General features: G+C 43.0%; 2 protein-coding genes across 3 annotated transcripts; one reads left to right on the top strand and one right to left on the bottom strand.

The window, feature by feature from the left end:
• Window positions 1–20: 20 nt before the first annotated feature.
• On the top strand, window positions 21–8,120 carry LOC121328904 (protein FAM131C-like). Its single transcript, XM_041274045.1, has 7 exons — window positions 21–231; window positions 3,884–3,966; window positions 4,728–4,760; window positions 5,050–5,146; window positions 7,208–7,393; window positions 7,501–7,611; window positions 7,849–8,120. The coding sequence occupies exons 1-7, from the start codon at window positions 210–212 to the stop codon at window positions 8,118–8,120; spliced, it is 804 nt and encodes a 267-aa protein (XP_041129979.1). The 5' UTR covers window positions 21–209.
• A 1,625-nt stretch (window positions 8,121–9,745) lies between these two features.
• On the bottom strand, window positions 9,746–19,112 carry LOC121328416 (chloride channel protein ClC-Kb-like). Of its 2 annotated transcripts, none has more exons than XM_041273061.1 (20): window positions 18,755–19,112; window positions 18,004–18,164; window positions 17,629–17,757; window positions 16,771–16,899; window positions 16,459–16,598; window positions 16,002–16,079; window positions 15,686–15,764; window positions 15,019–15,144; window positions 14,677–14,761; window positions 14,248–14,349; window positions 14,006–14,090; window positions 13,487–13,660; window positions 13,310–13,379; window positions 13,049–13,159; window positions 12,611–12,824; window positions 12,272–12,405; window positions 11,504–11,604; window positions 11,272–11,352; window positions 10,490–10,576; window positions 9,746–10,134 (listed from the first exon to the last, which is right to left on the bottom strand). In XM_041273061.1, the coding sequence occupies exons 2-20, from the start codon at window positions 18,116–18,118 to the stop codon at window positions 10,087–10,089; spliced, it is 2,088 nt and encodes a 695-aa protein (XP_041128995.1). In that variant the 5' UTR covers window positions 18,119–18,164; window positions 18,755–19,112; the 3' UTR covers window positions 9,746–10,086. The 2 variants fall into 2 exon arrangements, with proteins under 2 accessions (XP_041128995.1, XP_041128994.1); XM_041273060.1 differs by having other exon boundaries at window positions 18,004–18,171; window positions 18,755–19,111.
• Window positions 19,113–20,343: the final 1,231 nt, after the last annotated feature.

The following is a 20,343-nucleotide window of genomic DNA, read 5'->3' as shown; positions in this document are numbered from 1 at the left end:
TCCCAGTCAGACAGGGAGAGGAGAGGTAGTGCGCGTCCAGGTCTTTTTTCTCAGCCTGTCTCACCCTCTCTGAGCTGCAGCATGGTCCCTTACAGTCCAGATGTGAACAGATAACTGTGAAGCCTCCCGTCTGCCTGCCTGCCTGCCTGCCTGCCTGCCTGCCTGCCTCCCTGCCTGTTTGTCTATCAGCCTGCCCTTCCTTGGAAACGATGGGCTCCTGCATCTCTAAAGGTAAGCCCTGCCTGTTGCTCTGGTACCTGCTGGAATTGCTTTTCACTCCCAATGTAGCAAAGCGCTTGGATCTCTCTGACTCCAAGTAAACAACTTTAAGACTGGTATCCAGCTCTTTACAGCTGTTCTCAGAAGTGGTGCACCTGTTGCTGAACTGGAATTGGGGCACAGTTTGCATCTTAACTGATCCTGTCATTACATTTGCTAATGCAAAACCAGCCTGTTACACCCAGGGCAACCCAAACTGTTTATAATACCTGTTAATTGCTCTTTCATACTGTACATTGAAGAATATATTAAATATAGGGTTCTAATCTCAATCTTACATTGTCATTTCTTGAATAAGTAGGCAATGCAAAAAATGCTGTCCAACAAGTACAATAAACGATGACCTATTAAATATGAACGATATGTTCTGTTAAATTTAATGTAGTAGTAATCCTCAATCCTCAATAAATTCCAAAAATGTATTGCAACAGTTATTATGTACTGCAAATGTGGCAAGAGATCCTGATTCACACATCTGTCATTCTGCGATGTTCTCAACAGTAATGTTTGCAGTTCGTATGGTACACATGTTTAAATCCCAGATCAGCTTCTGACTTCTGTGTGACCTTGAAGTCCTTTAATCCTTCAGACATGTAAAAGGGGAGCTGGATCTTGAGTATTCCTTTTCTGGAAGAAAACAAATGAACATAGCCATGCAATAAGGTGCCATAGCAGTCTGATGCATGAGTTTGCATATATTTAGTTAAGATTCTGTACAGTGCTAAATGGAGTCACTGTGAAGCCAGTGGCTCAGTGATGCACAAAGGTTATGAATACTACCTGAGTCAAGCCAAATGCATTAATTCATGATTCACGAGGCATAGCACACTGTAAAGAACATGTAGATTCAACCTGGTAAACTTGTATAAGATTCTGCATAAGAGCTGGACTGGGCCAGTTTCTCTTTTGCCAACCTGCAGCAGGTTTGCCTTCAGGCTGATAAATTGACCCCCTGTGACTCCAATTCCCCTGAAGAATAACGAGTCAAGAGAATTCAATAACAGTGACCTTTAAGGAGGCATGTTGATATTCCTGATAGCTCTGAAATCGCAATGAAATTGTTCCATATTTTAGACACCCTCCACAAGTGGCCATTCTTGAAAGATTTGCCTTTTATTTGCCTCAGTATTTCCTTTTTACCTCATTATTTAAGTTATTTATATAGGATTAATCCACTAGGTTGCAAACACTTTGCACACAGGGATATACTGACCACAGCAGCAGCATGGCGTGTAAAAGCCTATGCAAAGAACCAACAGGTATACAAAGAAAACTGTGATGCTGTGTAAGCAAATGAGCACAGTTAGAAAAACAACAGCCTGGCGTTCTTACGACCACCAGCAGACACCAGGAGAACGGTCAAGTCAAGGCAGGGGTTTTACATTTTTTAACACAGTTTTTAGTAAATGTACATGAAGTCTCATAATGGGAATATGACGGTTTAAATGTGGTAGCTTTTCACAATTGTACACAACCTAAAACGGGCATAATGGAATAATCCTAACAGCATTAAAAAATAACATTAATACATATATACGTATCATAAACACGTTTAACCAACATATCGCAGCAAAACTACGTTCCATATTTTCAAAATATCTATAATAAATTGACCAATGCATGTATTAAATTTATAGCACATGCATTATATTTGATATACTTCACCAATATGACACGTCCATTGTCCAGCCTTTTATGGAACTGTAGAGACCCTATCTAAAGTCAATAAATAAAACATTGTAGTTTTCCATTCTGGAGCAGACAGCTTTCTCTGTGTTTAAGAATCCTGCTTGCTAGTATTATATTGAAATGATTTTATGTGAAGGTCGCTGTCCCCAACAAATTCGGGTTCGTATGTTTGCTAACATCAGAGATGGTGTTTCCACAATATGCACTTTCATCCAACCCCAAAATGCATGGTAAATATTCCTGTTTCAGTTTTGCACTTTCTAAATGCAAAAGCCTTTTAAACATTACATTTAATTGCATGCATTAAGCACATAATTAACTCATTTGAATTCGTGTATTATAAACCGCTTGCTGTAGTTAATCATAATGCATTATTCTATACTTCTGCACTCAATAACTGACTTTACATTTTGAATTAAGTACATTGTGCTATATTTGAATTCTCGGGCATATTCATAATTAAAGAAGCGATCACAGTGATAAAGCCATGTTGCTTATTCAAAAGTAAGAATGTGGTTTTAAAAGCTTTGGTTATCACTGGCATACATTCTCATTATGAGGCGCTCGCTTATGCCCGTTCTAATAAAGCAGATAAATCTGTAACTCCAGTCGGCGTGCGTCTGTGCTGTAATCAGATTAGTTTTTGCTCTGTATTGATTTATACAGAATTAATAAACATTCGGCTGCATGTGCATCACATAATGTGGCAGTGAATAGGCTTTCAATTAAGGAGTTCCCCCGGGAGTTGACGGCAGAGATTTGTGGTTGCCGTGGAAACCCAGGTAGAAACAGGAGAGCAGCCGCTGGCTCTGTCCAGGTGCATGCCGGGAGCGGACGGAGATGAATGCAGAGCAGCGAGCGACTGCTTTGATAGCCATCGAGCTGCAGCACAGCTGCAGACTGCGCAGCGCTGCAATCAGACAGGCAGTCTGGCTTCTGGGCTTTAATCGCCTTCAAACACTCACTGTTCGAGCGAGGGAGCCTGACATTTCGTGCTGTTTTGTTTGCTCAGTAACCTTTCATTTTACGATGTCGTTATGGCTTCAAGTATAACAAGACAACAGAAAGGTTTAGAAATGGAAAATACCATTACAATACTATCGCATCGCCCTGAAGAAACCATAAACCTTAGCAGAGCAAAGCATTTTGATTAAATGCGTATATCAATGAGTCGTGATACAAGACCAAAAAACACAGGCTAGCTTAGTGTAGGTCACCTAGGATTCCCATATGACTCCTTATGCACTAGGAGAGTGTGGGGCAGTTCAGGATTTTCAACTGACGTTGGCATGCATCCCATGCATGTTCTAACCTTAAGAACAGCCAAATTAGCAGAATCGGTTTAAGAGCCAGTCCTGTTTTATGTACATGTGAAAACAGATCCTTATTAAACGCAGACAACCGACATGTCCATCAATGCTTGTAAAGCTTGTGATGGGAAGTTCACTGTATAGGCAGCTTTTCCTGTCTATGCATCCATCTCTGTAAACAATGAGTGAGTACAGGGAATACAGCTTATTGACTTCATTCAACAACATGGCGATCACATCTGGTTTCATTATTGTTTCACAATCACTTATATTATCAGCCATATATACAAAAGGTTTATCAAACTCAATCCTTGTTTACAGATGGACAAATAAGTCTTTATAAGTCTTCATTCTCACATCCTGTATCCAATACACAAAGGTCAACCCCAGTCAATATACAGCAATCCTAATCGTCCAAATGCAATTCATTCAAACCTGTAATTTAAAGGTGCAGGCACACATTTCCAGCATAGTGTAACTAATACACTATATAAATACTGCTGCTGTTTTGGTTTCAAGGGTGTATTTTTAATCACCTGGGTCCTCTGTTGCATGGCTACGATACTCCACATGCTCTTATATCCCCCTGGCTCTTTCCTTTCCAGATCTCCACGGCGCCCCGCAACCACCCTCAGCCGAACTGCAGCAGCAGCAGCAGCCTGGCACTGAGGACCAGGCCATTTCAAAGGTAAGCTAGAGGGAGACCTAAAGCCATGAAGGGAGGCATCTTCAACGGAAAAGCATGTATTCTAAGTGTAGAACAGGACAACATATAGGTTCAAAGCTATGTGTGTGTTTTTTTATAGACCATATTCTGTGGTGTTTTTAGCAGGAGTGATATTTGTGCAGAAAAGGGTTGTAAAACAGAAATACAAATTGTAAATAGCAACCAGTGGCGGCACATTCAGAGGGTCCTCACACTCCAATAGCAAGTACAAGGTTAGCGTAAAATGTGTTCTGAGACTTCTGTCGGCTCCCTAGTCTCTACGCTATGTAAAGTGATGATGTCATGCTTCTGGACTGCCTAGAGTAGAAAGTGAAATAAAAATTTTCATATCAAAATCGAAAGTGTTTTGGATTGGAACCCAATGCAATCTGAAACGTTTGTAGGAGGCTAGGAGCGTATGACAAAAGTTTGGTGAAGACTGGTGCAAAATAAATGCAGTTGTCATGGTCCCCTGGTATAGTAGGACAGACGGACGGACAGACAGAGAGACACGGTGCCCGTTTTTGGACGAGGACCCTAAAAACCAAGTATGGCCTCCACTGCACATACTAGGTAATATTCCAAAAACACACAAGGAGACTTTTGGACCCTGGTTTCGTGTTGTAGTTGAGCAGTGCTGTCGCATTTAAATCTCCTGGAAAGCAAGCTGTGGCAGACTTAATGCTTTGCATGCTGTGTGTCACTCTGCCAGTCTGATTAGTGGTGTTGTCTTTTATTGGCAGGAGCAGACAGGATTTTGCTGGGTCCCCTTAAAGGTAATCACAGTGTCTGGATTTTCAAATTTAATGCATCTGAGCCAATCTGACTACAACTGAAGGTCTATCAAGACTATTCACCGCCCACGAGATTCTGTCATTTCTGTCACTGCTCTGTCATTACTTTCTTTCACTGTGTTTAGGACAGTGCTGTATAAATGTAAGACTGTCAGTATAAAAGCTATAGGCTAGTATATATACAGTGCTAGTCTCCAGCATGCCCTCGCTCTCTCTTGTTCTGTAAGCCTGCTGTTTGATCAGTTCATTAATCAGCAAGTTTTTATATTAGAAATGCTTCAAGCCTGCCGTGAACGGGATTGTGCAGGAGAAGAAGCAGACCCCCGACGGATTTGAAATCGCAGAGTTGGCGACATCATCCCTGCTGGGTAAGGGTGAAGGAGTGAATGTGTTTAGTATTCACCAGCAGGAGGCGACACATGGTCTTGGTGTGGTAGTAAATGCTGCTAATTTAAGATCGATGGACACTACGCTATGCCTGTGTGCAGAGCAGAACATAAGAACCAGAGGGCTTTGACATGCAGTGGACTATTCATCCATTTATAAAACAGATATTCAATTATAAAGATTATAATTAAATTATAAAATATATAAAGAATATATATATATATATATATACACACACACACACACACACACACACACACACACACACACACAGACACACACAGTATATATAAAGATGTTACAGTGTAAATGAGTGTCACCTCTCCAGTGGCCAGTCACTCTGCAGTCTCCTGCTGTCTCCCATAATTAAGTGTGCAATTGGCTAAATTTGTAGGAAGGCTGTTTCCATGGATACCACCATGAGTCCTTCTCCCTGATAGCTTTATCTGTTGTGGTGCCACTATCTGCATTGAAAAAAGAATCCAAAGGTTACACCGTCTTACAAGAATGCATCCCACAAACTTATGGCACAGGGGCGCGAGTCTCAATAAATAGATGGTCAACAGATAGAAATAGACTCACTCTCTGTAACGCTGGGGAAAATAATCTCCAAAACACCATTATTGCAAAAACATAAAAGTGTTTTACATTTTTAAAACAAATGTTCAGGACAAGGTACAAAGATCAAAGTGCAAAGTGCAAAGGTTCGTTTCAGTCACGAGATTGAAGCACACATGACAGTTTAATAATCAGGGAAATCAATGCCCGTGCAGTCCCAGCTAAAGATAACTCGTGATTAGGTTCAGACAGTGCACCTGAAATCAGACCATGTAATGAATATACTAACCAATATTTCAAGCATTAAGCACTTGCTGCCCTTGAAAACGATTTGGTACTAAAAGGGTTGGTTGATGCACCAGGGCCAGTTTCCAACCCAAAAGGAATTGAACCTCCAGGCCCATGAGGACATTGGATCCCAACATTGCTGAAGATCAGAATGCACAGCAACTGGGGAAAGTGGCCACGCCAGACAAGCGCCTCTTACAATAACAAGGCCCTTAACCCAGGCATGGCTATCAACAGCTGTTGCATTTACTGCATTCACTGCATGCTTGCACTGGAGATGCACTTCAGTGTGCAGCTGGAGATTAATAGCCAGCATTCCTGATACAGCAGTCAAGGGTTCCTAGTGTGGCTCAATGCTGCCCCACTGTGGTCATGTGGATGTAGTACAACAAATACACATTCATATACCAATGTTGAACATAACCCCTTTGGGATTCCATTATAATACCAATTTAATCAACCTTAAAACTACTTGCAAAACCACAACATTAACACTAATAGGATTATTTAGAACATGCATTTAACAGTTTTCCTCATGCACTATACTTTCTTGCAGTGATTATGGTAGCTTGGTGCAGTACTGCAATGGTATTGTGCGCCAAAATATGGTTACTAGTCGGTACCATTGAACAAATAGCTAATAATATTGCAGTTGCTTATAAGCTATCAATACCTTAAAGTAGAGAATATTTACTTTATCAGAATCATGTATAGATTTAAATATAAATGTATGTTAGAGCTTTTTATTTTGAAATCTAACCTCACAAATGGTCTTTGCCAATCAGACCGGCCACTACAGTTCCTGCAGCTAGTTGTCTGGCCTGCTGCATTGGATATGAACGCCTGAATAATTCATATGTTAATGAGCAGTCAGTGATCCGTGTAGAGGCAACTCTCAGATACACTGTACATCTGATTTATCAGCAGCAGAAGTTACTGGCAAAATATGATTAATTAGGTGAAAACCCGATGTCAAGCACCCTGTCTGCTAAAGTTAGCGCAACAATGTATCTTTGTGTCTTTTGTTTGAAACAAACCCTTGCACCGGTACTTTGGGAATAAGAGGCAAAGATTGTTCAGTCTCCCTGGGATCACCATAAATCCATACAACTAGACAGAGGCCTCAGAGACGTTGCAGGACTGAAGTATGAGGGATACTGGGTGACCTGAAACCAGTGCTTTGTGTTCCTGGGCAGGTCTGGTGGCGACTTTCAAAGAGCGCATCACCAAGCCGACGGCAATGGCGCAGGGCCGCGTGGCCCACCTGATTGAGTGGAAGGGCTGGAACAGCAAGCAGCAGGGCTGGGGGGCAGCGCCCCTTCAGGACGAGGAGCAGTACAGCGACCTGACGGACGAGCTCAAAGAGGCGCGTTTCGCCGCAGGTCAGAGGCGGGGAGGGGGTGTGGGGCGGGACTCTTTAAACAGAACGTGTCAATGAGAATTCTCATTGAAGAAACAAGCCATATCTAATGGGGGTGTTTGTTTGCAGGCGTTGCCGAGCAGTTTGCCATCGCCGAGGCGACCATGAGTGCCTGGTCATCGATGGACGGTGAAGTCGAGCACGATGGGAAGCTTTCCCAGGATTCTGCTCTCTTTCCAGGTAGATGGGCAATACCGTGTCCAGTTGGGTTATTTCTAGCGATGTCACGCCAGCACTGCTCAGTGTACAGTACACTATAGCTAAGGTGCCACTGAGGGTGATGCAGGCATTATTGAATAGCGTTTGAAGACACTGAGAAATGTCTTTCTCTATTGAATAGGGTCCAGTGTTTAAAGCTATAGATGACATATACTGAAACATTATTAATAAATTCTGTCTGTTGTGATTGTTGATTAGGTCTCGATGCGGAGGGGGTCTATCTCCAGCAACTGAGGATGAATGGCACCCAGAGGCTTTATAGTATCAATCTGGACAGGGGTGATGAGAAAGGCCTGTACTCCCAGGAGCAGACCCAATCTATCAGGGACATGCTCACAGGCAATCCGGAGAGACAGGGCCCCCTGCTGGTGGGGAGGAGCTCCAGCACAGGACAGCATCCCCGAAGGAGCAGCTCCATTCGACATGCTGACAGCAGCTCCATCTCCGAAGATGAAGTCTTTTACAACTAGTCTAGAGGCTGTGTCAAACCCAGCTGGAACAGCTCCAACTGTCTGTGAACTGGGCTCCAACTGAACACCCAGCACAGTCCTCAAGTCATATTAGAAACATTTTAGAAATAGAACTATATGAGAAATCTTCTCGACCGTTTACACAAAGACAAAAATATGCTATTTTTTTCTGTTTTGATATTCCCTAACCCTAACCTTAAGAAATTATTATTTAACACTTATTTGTGGGAAGACGAGAAAATTGTAGATCATTATCCGAAATAAATGGAAAACTGATATTGTTATTTAAAATGAAGAAATATCTAACAACCATGGCAGAATATCGAATAATATTGTTTTTGCTCACAGCTGCATCCGCCTTGACAGAAAGCCAGGGCCAGAAAATTAACCCTTTAAGCATTCTTGTCCATTCTTCACCGATTTTAAAATCTTTTCTCATGACAGCAATTATGTAGCAAAATATCCTTTAAAACTGTGCTTGCAGATCAAATGGTCTATCAATTTAATCTGGGGGGTGGCATGTGTAACTGAAGGCGTCAAAACACGTTCTGTTCAGTCCGGGTGTTGGTAACTGGTTCCCAGACTTACCACATTACTGCTGGGGGTTGGTCAACTGTGGAAAGTTGACGTTGTTTCTGGCATTGACGATATGGCTTGCAACAATCCATTTGCTGTTTATCGCCAAAGAATCTGATAGCGACCAATCACAACATCAGTATGAAAGAGGTGTTCGGTGAACAGCCAATCAGAGGGTCCCAGGACGAAGGAGTTTTTATTATGACTGTTGACGACCATTTTCGAATGGGGGAATACTGTTGCAGAGAGAATTATGGCTGCAGAGTGTATTGGAACAGAAACATACATTGGCATGAAATGTATAGCCTGGGAAGACCCAAACTGACCATACATGCTAATTCCTTATCCACCTTGTACGACCCACGGTCCATGAAATATGTCTAACTGCGAACAAAAACTGGAGTTTTTGGATTCAAGATATTTGTACTTTTACAAATATTAGTGTGCCTATTTGTCTTAGAGCGTCACCAGCAGCTTCCAAAGAGGAGGAGCCTTAGAACAATGGAAACAAACTGGATTGTCAACAGAACCTGCTAATGTACCGCTCAGAGGTCTAAACTATGGAATAATGTAATAATTAGATACCAGCGATGACTATTGAAGGGTAAAATTGAATATGATTGTGGGGGTACTGATGTTTCAAATCCTAATTGTATGACTTGTAATATGTTTATGCTGGCCGCCCACCTCCACATTGAGGGTGGGTCCTTGTGTGTTGTAAATGATGCTCTCAATACCACTCTCAGTGTGACTAGGGGCTGGCAGTTGGCACATGTAAATGTAAAAGCTAACTCCCATGGCCGAGTCCGATAAAAAGTCTACTTTTCTGTCTGTGTTTACCTTGTAAATGTTTACTGTTAAATGAAGATGTAAAGCAGCCCTCCTACAATGTGCAGCAGTATGTCTGTGATTTTTAATGTTGTGTTATTTTTTAATATACAAATATATACATACCTCACAGTGATATTTAAATAAAGAAATACGGAAAGATTCCAAAAGGAGATTTATTACTAGGTGTGTAGCATTTAAAAAAAGAGTAAGCCATTAGGAATGGAATATACAGGGTAGAAAAAATAGATTCTTATTAGTTTCTGCTAAGTAATTATTAATTCCAATAAACAAAGTCTAACTAATGAATACCCCTTTTCAAACTGATTTCAATACAATCTTGTATCTAGAGATCTTAATATAGAGTTGGAAGCAATACTATAGGTTTAGTTTCAACTCTACTAGTAATATACATGTGACATGCTGTCTGAACTGAACTGTATAACTGTTTAGTTGACTCCTTTGCTGAGTGTCTGTCTGTCTGCCTGCCTGCCTGTCTGTGTGTCTGTCTATCTGCCTGCCTGCCTACATGCCTGCCTGCCTGCCTGCCTGCTTGTCATATCTATGCAGGGGTTTTTCCCAAAGCCAGGTCTTCAATCGCCTTCCTCAGCTGCAAGAACACAAAAGAAATGTCAATTAAGGAAGAGGTTCCCAACAACCGGGGCCAATTCAACTCATTGGTTTTAATGTCAGCGAGTTATTAAGAGATATCAAGTTTTATGAATGAAACGGGAAACAAAGTTAGCCAAATAAGAAATTAGCAAAATAATACATGATAACAGCCTGCAAACACTGCCCACATTTACTAGAATTGCACATGCTTAATTTACACCGCTAGGATAAATAACAAACATACATGTAGGGGGGGGAACAAATGTTCACTGGTGGGAACAAATATTCAGGGGAACCAATAATCATTTACACCGAGCCGGCTTTGCAAACGACACATTAAAGTAAAGACTCACCTCTGTTCGGGTGACGAACCCCACCAGCTTCCCTCCATCGGTGACGAACATGAGCTGCGTGTTCAGGAGCTCGAACAGTTCATGTGCCTGAGGGGAGAGGGCTGGTCAGAAGGGGCTGACCTGGGGGACCACGCTACTGGAAGGGACTCGCTGTGCCCCAAGGGCATTAAAACCTTCCACAGCAAAACCGTTCTGCACAGAGACGTTGTGGTTTGCAATCCAATTGGTGAAAATATCGTGTCTCGTGGTTATACTAGATTGTAGTTGCTTTATTAATGCTAGTGTTAGGGTATGTTTATTTATGGGCATTATAACAATGTCAGGTGCATCAACGTGTCTAAAACACCAAGGTTATGGTACTGCATGTATACTGTACAAAGAAAATCAGTGAAAATTATTGCAAAACAAAGCAAGGGAATACAGTATTTGGCAATTTTCAAAACAGCATTCCAAAAACAGTTACCGTGCTTTCGCAGTCCACGTAATCAGACAGAAAGCAAGCTGGAGAAGCTGAAGACACACAGTTACCCTAAGACTGCAGAATTAAAGCACAGTGAACTTAAAGAGCAGGCAGCTGAGCCCACTGAGACCATGCAACTGACAGCAACTGTCTGAGGACAGTCCAGACAATGACAAGACATGATGCTTCATAATTTCATAGAGAGAAAACCCTAATGAAGTGTATTTACAATGTACGACAGTGATCTGCAGAATCAGGGTAACAGCTACTTGCCCTGTAGTCTGTGCAGCGGAGGTGTGATCAGACAGGCAGTGTACAATACCTGATAGAGGGAGGTCTGTGCTGAAAGCTGAAAAGTGATGGGCTGGATGGAACACACTTCCCCCACGTTCTTCTCCAATCCCTACGGAGAAAAATAACAATGGCGTTAAATTCAAAGCTTTTCCGTAGGAGAGAGGCAGGACCAGTGATGATGCTGGTAGTGCTAATACAGGCACTTGGTTAGCAGAGATTTAGCCCACCCCCCTCCACAAAGAACTACAGAGCTGTCCTACCGAGCTGGGGGTCCCCTCCACAACAGTGTCCTGCCCTGTGTAGCTTTGCAGGAAGTAGAGTAATTCAGACCGGGCTACGGAACCCAGGAGCACCATGGACCCTGGAACAGAGGGAACAAGCACTGAGGCTGGAGGGTTACCATGGTAATATTACACGCTAATTAAATGACACTTTTCCTATGCTTTTCCCATGGCTCTACCATGTGGTTCTACCTGGTGGAGGAAATGCACTGAAGGCTCATATATTTCAATGAAGCTACGTCTTGGTTGGTCCCCATCACTATTATCTCATTTTATCTTGGCTAAAGCTGAGTGCAATATTAGCATGAAGTAAATAGCAGCTACTCTCAAAGGGTTTCCCATGGTTTGCTAAGTTTTTTACTATGCTTTACCGTACATCTCTGGGCTTTACAGTGCTTACCTATGCTTAACCATGATTTCACTATGCTTTATCCCACTTTGCTTTTTAAAGGAAGAGCTGGGGGAAAGGCTAGGGATTAACGGGTCCCATCATTGCAGGAGTTAAAGTAGCACTGGGAATGCAAAAGCAATTATCATGAACTAATGGAAGTTAACTGCCCAATGTATTGTGTATATATCACACAATCTAGGACTTTTATTTAAAAAAATTTAAGTGTACAGTATTTTCAGTACAGATTTATATTCACACGGACCACAGTGTAAATGACATGTATGCATCATTCAAGAGCTATCCCGGTGCATTACAGGCAGCTGTATTATAAGACACTACACAAGGAATTGCATTACCTTCACTCTCCACTACAGGAAACTCAGTGTCTGCGCTGGAGGTCAGTGCATTGAGGATATCCCTGAACCCCCAGCTCTTTACCACCGGGGCCAGGTTACGGTTCATATACTGATTAGTGGTCACCATGCAGGATCTGCAGCAGTATGGAAAGGAAGGAACATGCATATAATTGTACAGGAGGAAAAACTCACTTTAATGTCAAAGGCATTCTAAAAGCTGAAAGGTTTGTCATTGAAGTTGTTACATTTGTTTTGGTATTTCTACAGGCAAGCTATAACAGATCCCATTCATCACACCCAGGGGCAGACTGCTGGGGGGCGATGATTACTCGTTATTACCCTTTTTGGGAGCCCCAGAAGCGGGGTATGTAGGGAAGCTTCTTGACCATGATGGTCCCGTCGTAGAAGGAGGGCTGATAGTGCTGGGCGATGGCATTAGACACCAGTACAGACAGCAGCACAGGCAGGATGTGAGAGAGTTGACCAGTCATCTCCAAAGCTAGCAGAGCCGTGGACAGAGTGTGGGTCACAGCACCTGAGAAGGCAGCCGCACCTGGCACAGGGAGAGAGAGCGGTGAGAGGTGGGGTGAAGATACGAATACAGAGCTGAAGGTAAGGAAGTATTACCCAAGACTGATGAGGAGCAATGAAATACTACAGTGACTAAGAAAACAAAGCTCTAGCACACCCTGAGCTGAACACATGCCCCACACTGTGTATGCTACAGCTTATCACTTTCAGCACATGCTGCATGTTTCTGACATGATCAGCCCTTACCTGCCACAGCATATCCTCCAGGAATTATAAAGTTAAGGACACCATCAGTCCAGATTCCATTCGGAAAAAAGTAGGCTACCACCTCCCCGAACAATCGGCCAATCGCTGCTCCTGTAAGAAACCCACAACCAATCAACACGTCGATAGTATCACGCACTCAGCAAGCACATCCATTCAGTCCTAGGCCAGGCAGAGACAACACTGTTGTGTTGGCAACACCCCATACCTCATGGTCGTCTTCCTTCTACTGTGATCACTCACCATAAAGAAAGACTGGCATGAAGTAGCCGGCGGGCATTGGCATTGTGGTGGCCAGAACAAGCATCCAGAACTAGGGGAAAAGGAAAAGCGAATGAGTCCTCAATGAGTCCCGGATCCAGGGAAAGAGACCAGATCAATAAAAGTATGGTGCTGTATGCAGGGCTATTCCTTCCATACCTTCATGACCAAGAAGAACGTAATAGTTCCATAGAAAGTGAACGTGGGGTCCCACCACTCTAGCCACAGGTTTTGGGGGTCCACGACATGGGGCCGTGAGAGTGAGGCATTCTGGGACAGGACGATCCAGGTGTTATTGTCAAATAAGGAGTAGAGGAGTTCTTTCATGGTGAGCTAAGGGAGAGAATGGTGAAGAAAATGAGGGGAGTAGGAGAAACAAAGAGGGAGAGAGAGATGCAGATGGGTAGAGATGGGTAAATAACGTTTAATTCAATTAATATCTTCTTCTGACATACAGTTTTCCCTCAAAACAAGCCTTATTAGTACAATTATTTTCCATAACAGTTCTAGTGATTCCCTACTTGGTTGACATTAAGAGAAAATCATGACAAATACACAACAGGCATGAGACCCTTATACCTTACAGGGAATGGGTTACAAAACTATGAAGCTGTTTGGAAGAGAATGTAAGCTATAGAAGGAAAAGACAAGCAGCATGGAGGTGTATTAGCAACTTACCCTGGACGCCATGAACTGTCCCAGACCATAAGGGAAGGTGATGGAGGAGAGCAACAGGGCCACCAGTCCAGAGTACACAGCCTTCCTGCAGGTTCAAACAACACAGTTAGGCAAACACACTGAGTGACCGCACCTCTCCCCTACTCTGCAGGACGACTGTACCCTCCCCTTAGCGGAAGAAGTTCAAGATATCATTAAAATGATATCATTAACATAAGCAGGTTTCAAGGAAAAGCACTCACTCTGTAGCCATCAGCTTGACAATGATTGAATTGCGTCGAGTGTACCCGAGCAGCCAGCGCTGGCAGAAGAGGTAGGCACAGCTCATCACCCCACAGACCGCCCTGTAGGGAAACAGCATACAGAGTTAACAGGGCTACTGATTCTTTCAGTCCCCTTTCATCCCATTGGAATAACATTATAATACCAGTGTATTACCATGAAGAATACCCTAGCTAGCAAAGCATTAGACCAAAGCATTGCATTCAATGGCTACACAGTGTATATGTCCTGCACATATAGGGTGAGTCTATATATCTAGAGAAATATGATTGCATTGGTTCCTACTGTAGTTTTTATTTGCTCCCACCACCTACACACATAGCTCATTTGTTCTTTATAGTACAAGCTTTCTATCTATCTTTGTGCAGGGAGGTTTGAAGAATCCTTACCCAAGAATTATGAAAAAGATCATCTCGGGGAGATCGAAGGGGAAGTCAATATCGAAGCTGGTCTTAAAGGGAGCGAGGATAGTCACTATGTGGAAACACAGATGACGATCAGTTTCGACAGTTCAGTTACCATTTTTCATGCATGCACACACACATGCTAAAGGAGGCACTAGCTGAAACGTCTGTCTACCTGGAGAGATCTCTGAGTGAGTTTGAAAGTTGATGACGCACACACATGCAACCACACACTCACAAATGCAGGCAGGCACACACACACACGTACGAGCATGTAAGCACATACTCACACACGCACTAACACACACACACACATGCTCTTGGTACCTTGCTCGCTGTTAAAGACTGCAAGGAGTCGGAACATGCAGGCCCCGCAGGTAGCCGCAAAGAATCCCCTCCAGTAATGCCTGACAGCAAAGTGAGATGACACCACCTCCACACTGAACAAAACCCCTGTAACACAGATGAGGAATTAAGGGTTACTGAGACATTTATTTCCCCCCAATTTAGAATGTCCAATTATTTTTCCCCTCAATGCAGCAATTCCCCACAAAGCTCAGGGGAACTGAAGGTTCAGTGGGCGTCCTCCGATCCCACGACCAAGCCGGCTTCCTCTTTTACACCCAGGAACTCGAGAGCAGATGTCAGTGAGTTACCAGCCTCTGGAAGACAAAAGCCGGCCCTGCAGGTGTCTGCCGGAGCTCACTAGGCACCTGGCCAGTAGGGTGTGCTGTAGTGTGATGAGGTTCTTTTGCCTCCCTAAGGACAGTGTTAAGGACAATGTGGTGCTTCCTCCAGAAACCCCAGCGAAGACTGACAACTTTGCACAGAAAGGATACGAACCTGCGCTTCCCCAGCTTTATGACTCAGCCTGCACACCAAGCGAGGTGAGACTTCACCGAGACATTGTTTTAACCTCACATCCCAATACATCTGTGACAAAGTTAGAAGACAACCAAGGAGTATAGCACAGAACCACTGCTCCATTACTTACCGCTTACTGGAGCTCCAAAGCAGCTAGACACCGCGACAGCTGCACCTGCTACCAGCATCTCATACTGCTTATTTTTATTCTTGGGGAAAAAGTAACATTGCAAGAGAGTCAGACCTTTTGGCCAGGGAGTGAATCTATATGCATTGCCAGGTTACGCTGTCTTTTAACTGAACAGAATTTGCTTTAACGAACACAACCGAAGCACAGCGAGTTGGATATTTAACACACTTTGACATAAAGAGAGCAAATGAGAGATCGGAGTTCCAGTACGTTTTCCCTTGTTACTCAAACTGCATTGGACTGCCCAGCTTTCTACCTCATACTCGTTGGTCGCAGATGCTCGCATTCTACCCAGGTAGGCCGCGATCATGCAGGACAGATGGACGAACGGACCCTGGGAAGAAAGAGATGGGAGAGGTGAAAAACAGAACCGAGAATATTCAAATCTTAGTGAATCTTAAAAGGAATGCTAACTGATCATTTAAAATCATTTATCGTACCTCGCATTGGTTTTATAAATATAATTACCAATCCCCTTTTTATTGTACTTGACCTTTTTTATTTTATTTTTTTAGGGTAATTCAGGATATGAAAATATTTTAAATACAGCACTATAGATAAACAGCTGCATGCTGGTGTCTTGGCAACAGGTTTTGATTGAAGCTGGACCACTGGAGCAATATCTCCAAGCTATCAAGAGGTAGGAGAATGGATTTCAAAGCATTGGTTAGCACCCCTATAAAAGGCATAGTGGTTGTATAGCAATGGCTCACCACTTTGCCCAGGAAGATGGGACTCCCTGCAGCCAGGGTGCAGGTCATCCCCACCACCTTGACCCCAAAGTTCTTAATGGTCAAATACTCCTCCAGCACCACTCCTGTCAGGATGGTCTTCACCTCTGGGACTCCTGAGCCTGGAACAAAATACACAGAGATTGGCCTGAATCCATTCAGTTTAATGAAGTTTCTGCATACAGTATACTGGCAATTGTGGCCATAGCTCTGATTTAATTTAGGCCACTTTCACTTGACTTGGCAAGTTGCCAGGATTAGGGTATCACCCCTCTCCCTCCTTCTGGTACCTACCTGCAGACTCTGGGCACACACTCTGTGCAAAGCCGGTGGAGAAGGCAGTCAGGGCGATAGGATAGACCGACCAGGACAAGAATTTAAGCAGCATGTTGTCTCCAAGCTCATGGAAGAGCCACCAGTGGGCTGAGGAAAGAGGTTTGTTAGCTGGAAGGGGCCTTAATTAAGCAAAGCAGTGGTTCAGGCAGACAGGGAACTCACTTTAACCTTAGATCAAATCATGGTAACATCAAGCATATTTTAGGAGCTTCCAATACCCAATCAAATCATCAATAGCTAGAATTTGATTTGTTTTCCGATAAACAATAAGTCGAATGAGCGGCAAGGAAAGGATTTATATCTTACCTCAATCCATTACGTCCCTGCTGTGAGCCAGAGTTTGCCTCCTCCTCCCCAGCCTGCTTTTTGGCTTCTTAAAACTGGGGAGGGCAGCTATCCTGCCCCCCTGCCCATGGCTTTCCTACAGTCAGCCTCTCCACTTATCTGCAAGCTAATTTATGGGCAGGGGTACCTTGAAATTTGATAATGTAGTGTAAAATATGTACAATGAAGTAGTGTTGTCTAGTCTAAGTTTTAATAAATAATCTATTGCTTGAGTTTCCTACCTGAACCTATAAGCTTAGCTGCAAAGAAGCATAGTTCCCATTCGATTGTCTGTAAGGTTGTCTTTAAGCAGCTCTGATGAGGGCACTAGCTAAAACGTTTGACTTACTATCTTTTAGTTTTATCTTAGAATTGTGATTGAGCATTTTAAGGTTATAGATGACACTGTTGTATTCTGACATGCGTCTGGCACAAAAATCATCTGTCAGGCGTCCAGTCAAAGGTGTATTCCCTGACCCGGACTCCACTCACCAGTGAGCATCTTGTTGACCGTGAAGTCGATTGTGAAGCTGATGAGTGCCATGATCACCCCTAAAGCGAAGAGGAAGATCCAATCGTCCCCGACTACAAACAGGACCCGCTTCACGTAGCCCAGGCAGCCTGCAGAGCAACCAGGAACAGGGGCGCTCTCTTAATAAAACATCCAGCAAGGTAGTCATGCAACTGCAAGCATTTTACACACTCCAGGGCCAACCCTCCCACCTGCTCATCCGTTGAATCCAACATCACATTCATTAATGAAAGCAGTTTAAAATGAGATAGTGTCTGTAAACTGTCTAACACTCAAGAAAGCACAAACAATTGCAGAGAGGTGAGAGAATCGGAACTGAGCTGTGCGTTGCTGACCTTTGACCTTGGTGCGAGTGCGTGGCCAGGGCTTCCAGAGGTTCTTCTCCAGCAGGAGAACCTGTTCTGTTTCGGGATTGTTCTCACCCCCCTCCCTGGTCATGATCGCAGCCATCGTCTTCTGAAGCAGAAACCTGGAACACTGGGAGCTGGAGAGGATCCTGCGCTCTACAGGAATTGAGAGACGAATCAAGAAGGAGAAGGATAGGGATGGCTACATTGCTCCAGTGATGAAGAGAAAATAGTGGAGATGTCCTGAAAGTTATTGCATTTTAAACCGACCTGAAAAGCTGCCGCGATTAAAGATGACGTAGCTACAAAATGGGTTTGTAAGCCCAGCCCGTATAAAGTTGTATAAATAAAAAATGACTAAACAAGACACAATCCGTGCAAACTAGGCCACTTTTGAATCACATCCCTTTATAATCCTTTACCACTGCATTTTTTCATGGTATTTTTGTAGTTTTCCCATGCTTTTCCAAAGGTTATACTGTGCATGTACCATAGTTTACCCTGTTTTAATATGCTTTACCACACCTTACTATTCTTTACAATGCTTGTCTATGCTTTATCATGCTTTCACTATGCTTTGCTACACTTTGAAATTATCCCCTAGTCCTAATCATTGTTTATTCCATAGCAGATAGCATAATATAAGGTTGTATTATGGCTATTATATAGAGCTTTAATCTATGGTACTGACAAAACTATATCTCAAATCTAGGTCAGAAGAATGAAAACCACTTTTGACCTGATCGTGTCCCGACTGATGTCCCTCAGTCCACCTTCTCCAAACGGGGAGGACAGGACCTCAAAGCTGCCCGATCTTTAAAGATGACCACAAGATCCAATCTGTCCTTATGAAGTTTGTCAGGACTTTTTTCATAATCACTCTTACTGCTTCACCTCCAAAGACTACTGCCTAATCCACTCCCCCAGGGCTGTCCTTGAAAAGCCGGCTTGAACTGCCTTCTTACCTTTCTAATGTGTTTGGAAGAAAGCAGCGAGAAGTTTATAGTCAATTAATAAAGAACTTCCTGCTATTCTTTCAGTGTATTTGTGTATGTGCACACTACCTCAGAAGGAAATGGCGATTTTGCACAAGAAAAACAAACTCTCTAAAGAAATAAACCTCGGAATCAGACGTTAGGAGTAAATGCCTTAACTAATTATAAGAACAACAACTGTTTTTTTTTTAGATCGTCATTATGGTCGCACCCTCCGTGTTTTTCCGTAAACACAAAATCATCTACACACAACATTGAAACACAATCCCAGCTTCTTTTACTCAGATTTTGTACGTTATGGATCATTAAATCTACCACTGTTTTGTTTTCTAGCTGCTGTGCTTGGGAATGGAAATAGTGCTCAGATAGGTCCAGACATTTAGTTATGGGTAGTAGTTTTTGGTGTTGGTTGAGTGGTGTTTTAAATTCTTTTTTAGGCAGGCTCTGTACCAAAACAAGCCTGCTTCTCACTTTGTGTAAATAATTAGCCACGTTTGCCTCCCCCTGTGGCACCACTTCCTAATGAATTCACAGATTTTGAAGGAAAGTCCTGAGCAGGCCCACTTGTTCCCATGGCAACCTAGTGCTCTGCAAGGAGGAGGAGGAAGAGAAGCTGTTTAGAGTACACACAGCAAGGTGACCTGTCACACGTTTGGTTATTTTAGTTATCACACGCTTGTGCTGTTGTTTCTCACTCAGATTTAGAGCACAAATCTGCAGTAAAACACAATGTACGATATTATATGTCAACTCCCTTTTATAGAGATTTCTCAGTGAGTTTATCCCATCCCCCATAATTGAAACTATCTATATTAAACTCTATCTGCTTTGTACCCGCTACTTGAAGCAGTACCACAGTGCCCCCTATTGATTGAAATTTACAGCAGCTGCTTAATTCTGATATTTTAAGGCACCTTTGCTTCTGCCTTTGCATTGGATACACTGCTTTTACAATGAGAAATACAGTGTGCTCATGGTGGGGTAGGTAGGTGAATTTTACAGAAGTAAAAAGGTTGAGTACTTTTTCTTTCCACTTCAATATCATACAAGGTAACTGATGATGGATCTCTTACTTAGAAACATAGCAAGTGATCCAAAATGTGTTTTGTTAACCGATTGCTTCTTGCATTTCAATTGACTCTGTTAAAAACAGAAGATGTCATCCTCACAACTGTGTGTGCAATCCTCACACCGATGGTGCTTGTGTTAGTCACACTGTGAGCCTGATTGCAAGACACTTTTAGAACAGGACCCAGCTGCAAAGGATAAAAAACACTAATTATTCCAAGTGCAGCAAGGCGGAATTCTTCCTTCAGTGTGTTGTAATTGAATA

Source organism: Polyodon spathula, chromosome 16 (assembly GCF_017654505.1).
Source record: "Polyodon spathula isolate WHYD16114869_AA chromosome 16, ASM1765450v1, whole genome shotgun sequence".
NCBI lineage: Eukaryota > Metazoa > Chordata > Actinopteri > Acipenseriformes > Polyodontidae > Polyodon > Polyodon spathula.
This window is presented reverse-complemented; position numbering and strand designations above follow the sequence as displayed.

Bases quoted from the DNA above. Each gene is read 5' to 3' on its own strand.
- LOC121328904 (XM_041274045.1), top strand. From the start codon at position 210: ATGGGCTCCTGCATCTCTAAAG. The intron at 3,967-4,727 runs GTAAGCTAGAGG...TTTTATTGGCAG, and splicing joins AGGACCAGGCCATTTCAAAG to GAGCAGACAGGATTTTGCTG. The intron at 4,761-5,049 runs GTAATCACAGTG...TTTTTATATTAG, and splicing joins TTTGCTGGGTCCCCTTAAAG to AAATGCTTCAAGCCTGCCGT.
- LOC121328416 (XM_041273061.1), bottom strand. From the start codon at position 18,118: ATGGCTGCGATCATGACCAGGGAGGGGGGTGAGAACAATCCCGAAACA. The intron at 16,599-16,770 runs GTAGGTACCAGA...ATTTTGTTCCAG, and splicing joins TGTGTGCCCAGAGTCTGCAG to GCTCAGGAGTCCCAGAGGTG. The intron at 13,661-14,005 runs GTAAGTTGCTAA...TCTCTCCCTTAG, and splicing joins GACAGTTCATGGCGTCCAGG to CTCACCATGAAAGAACTCCT.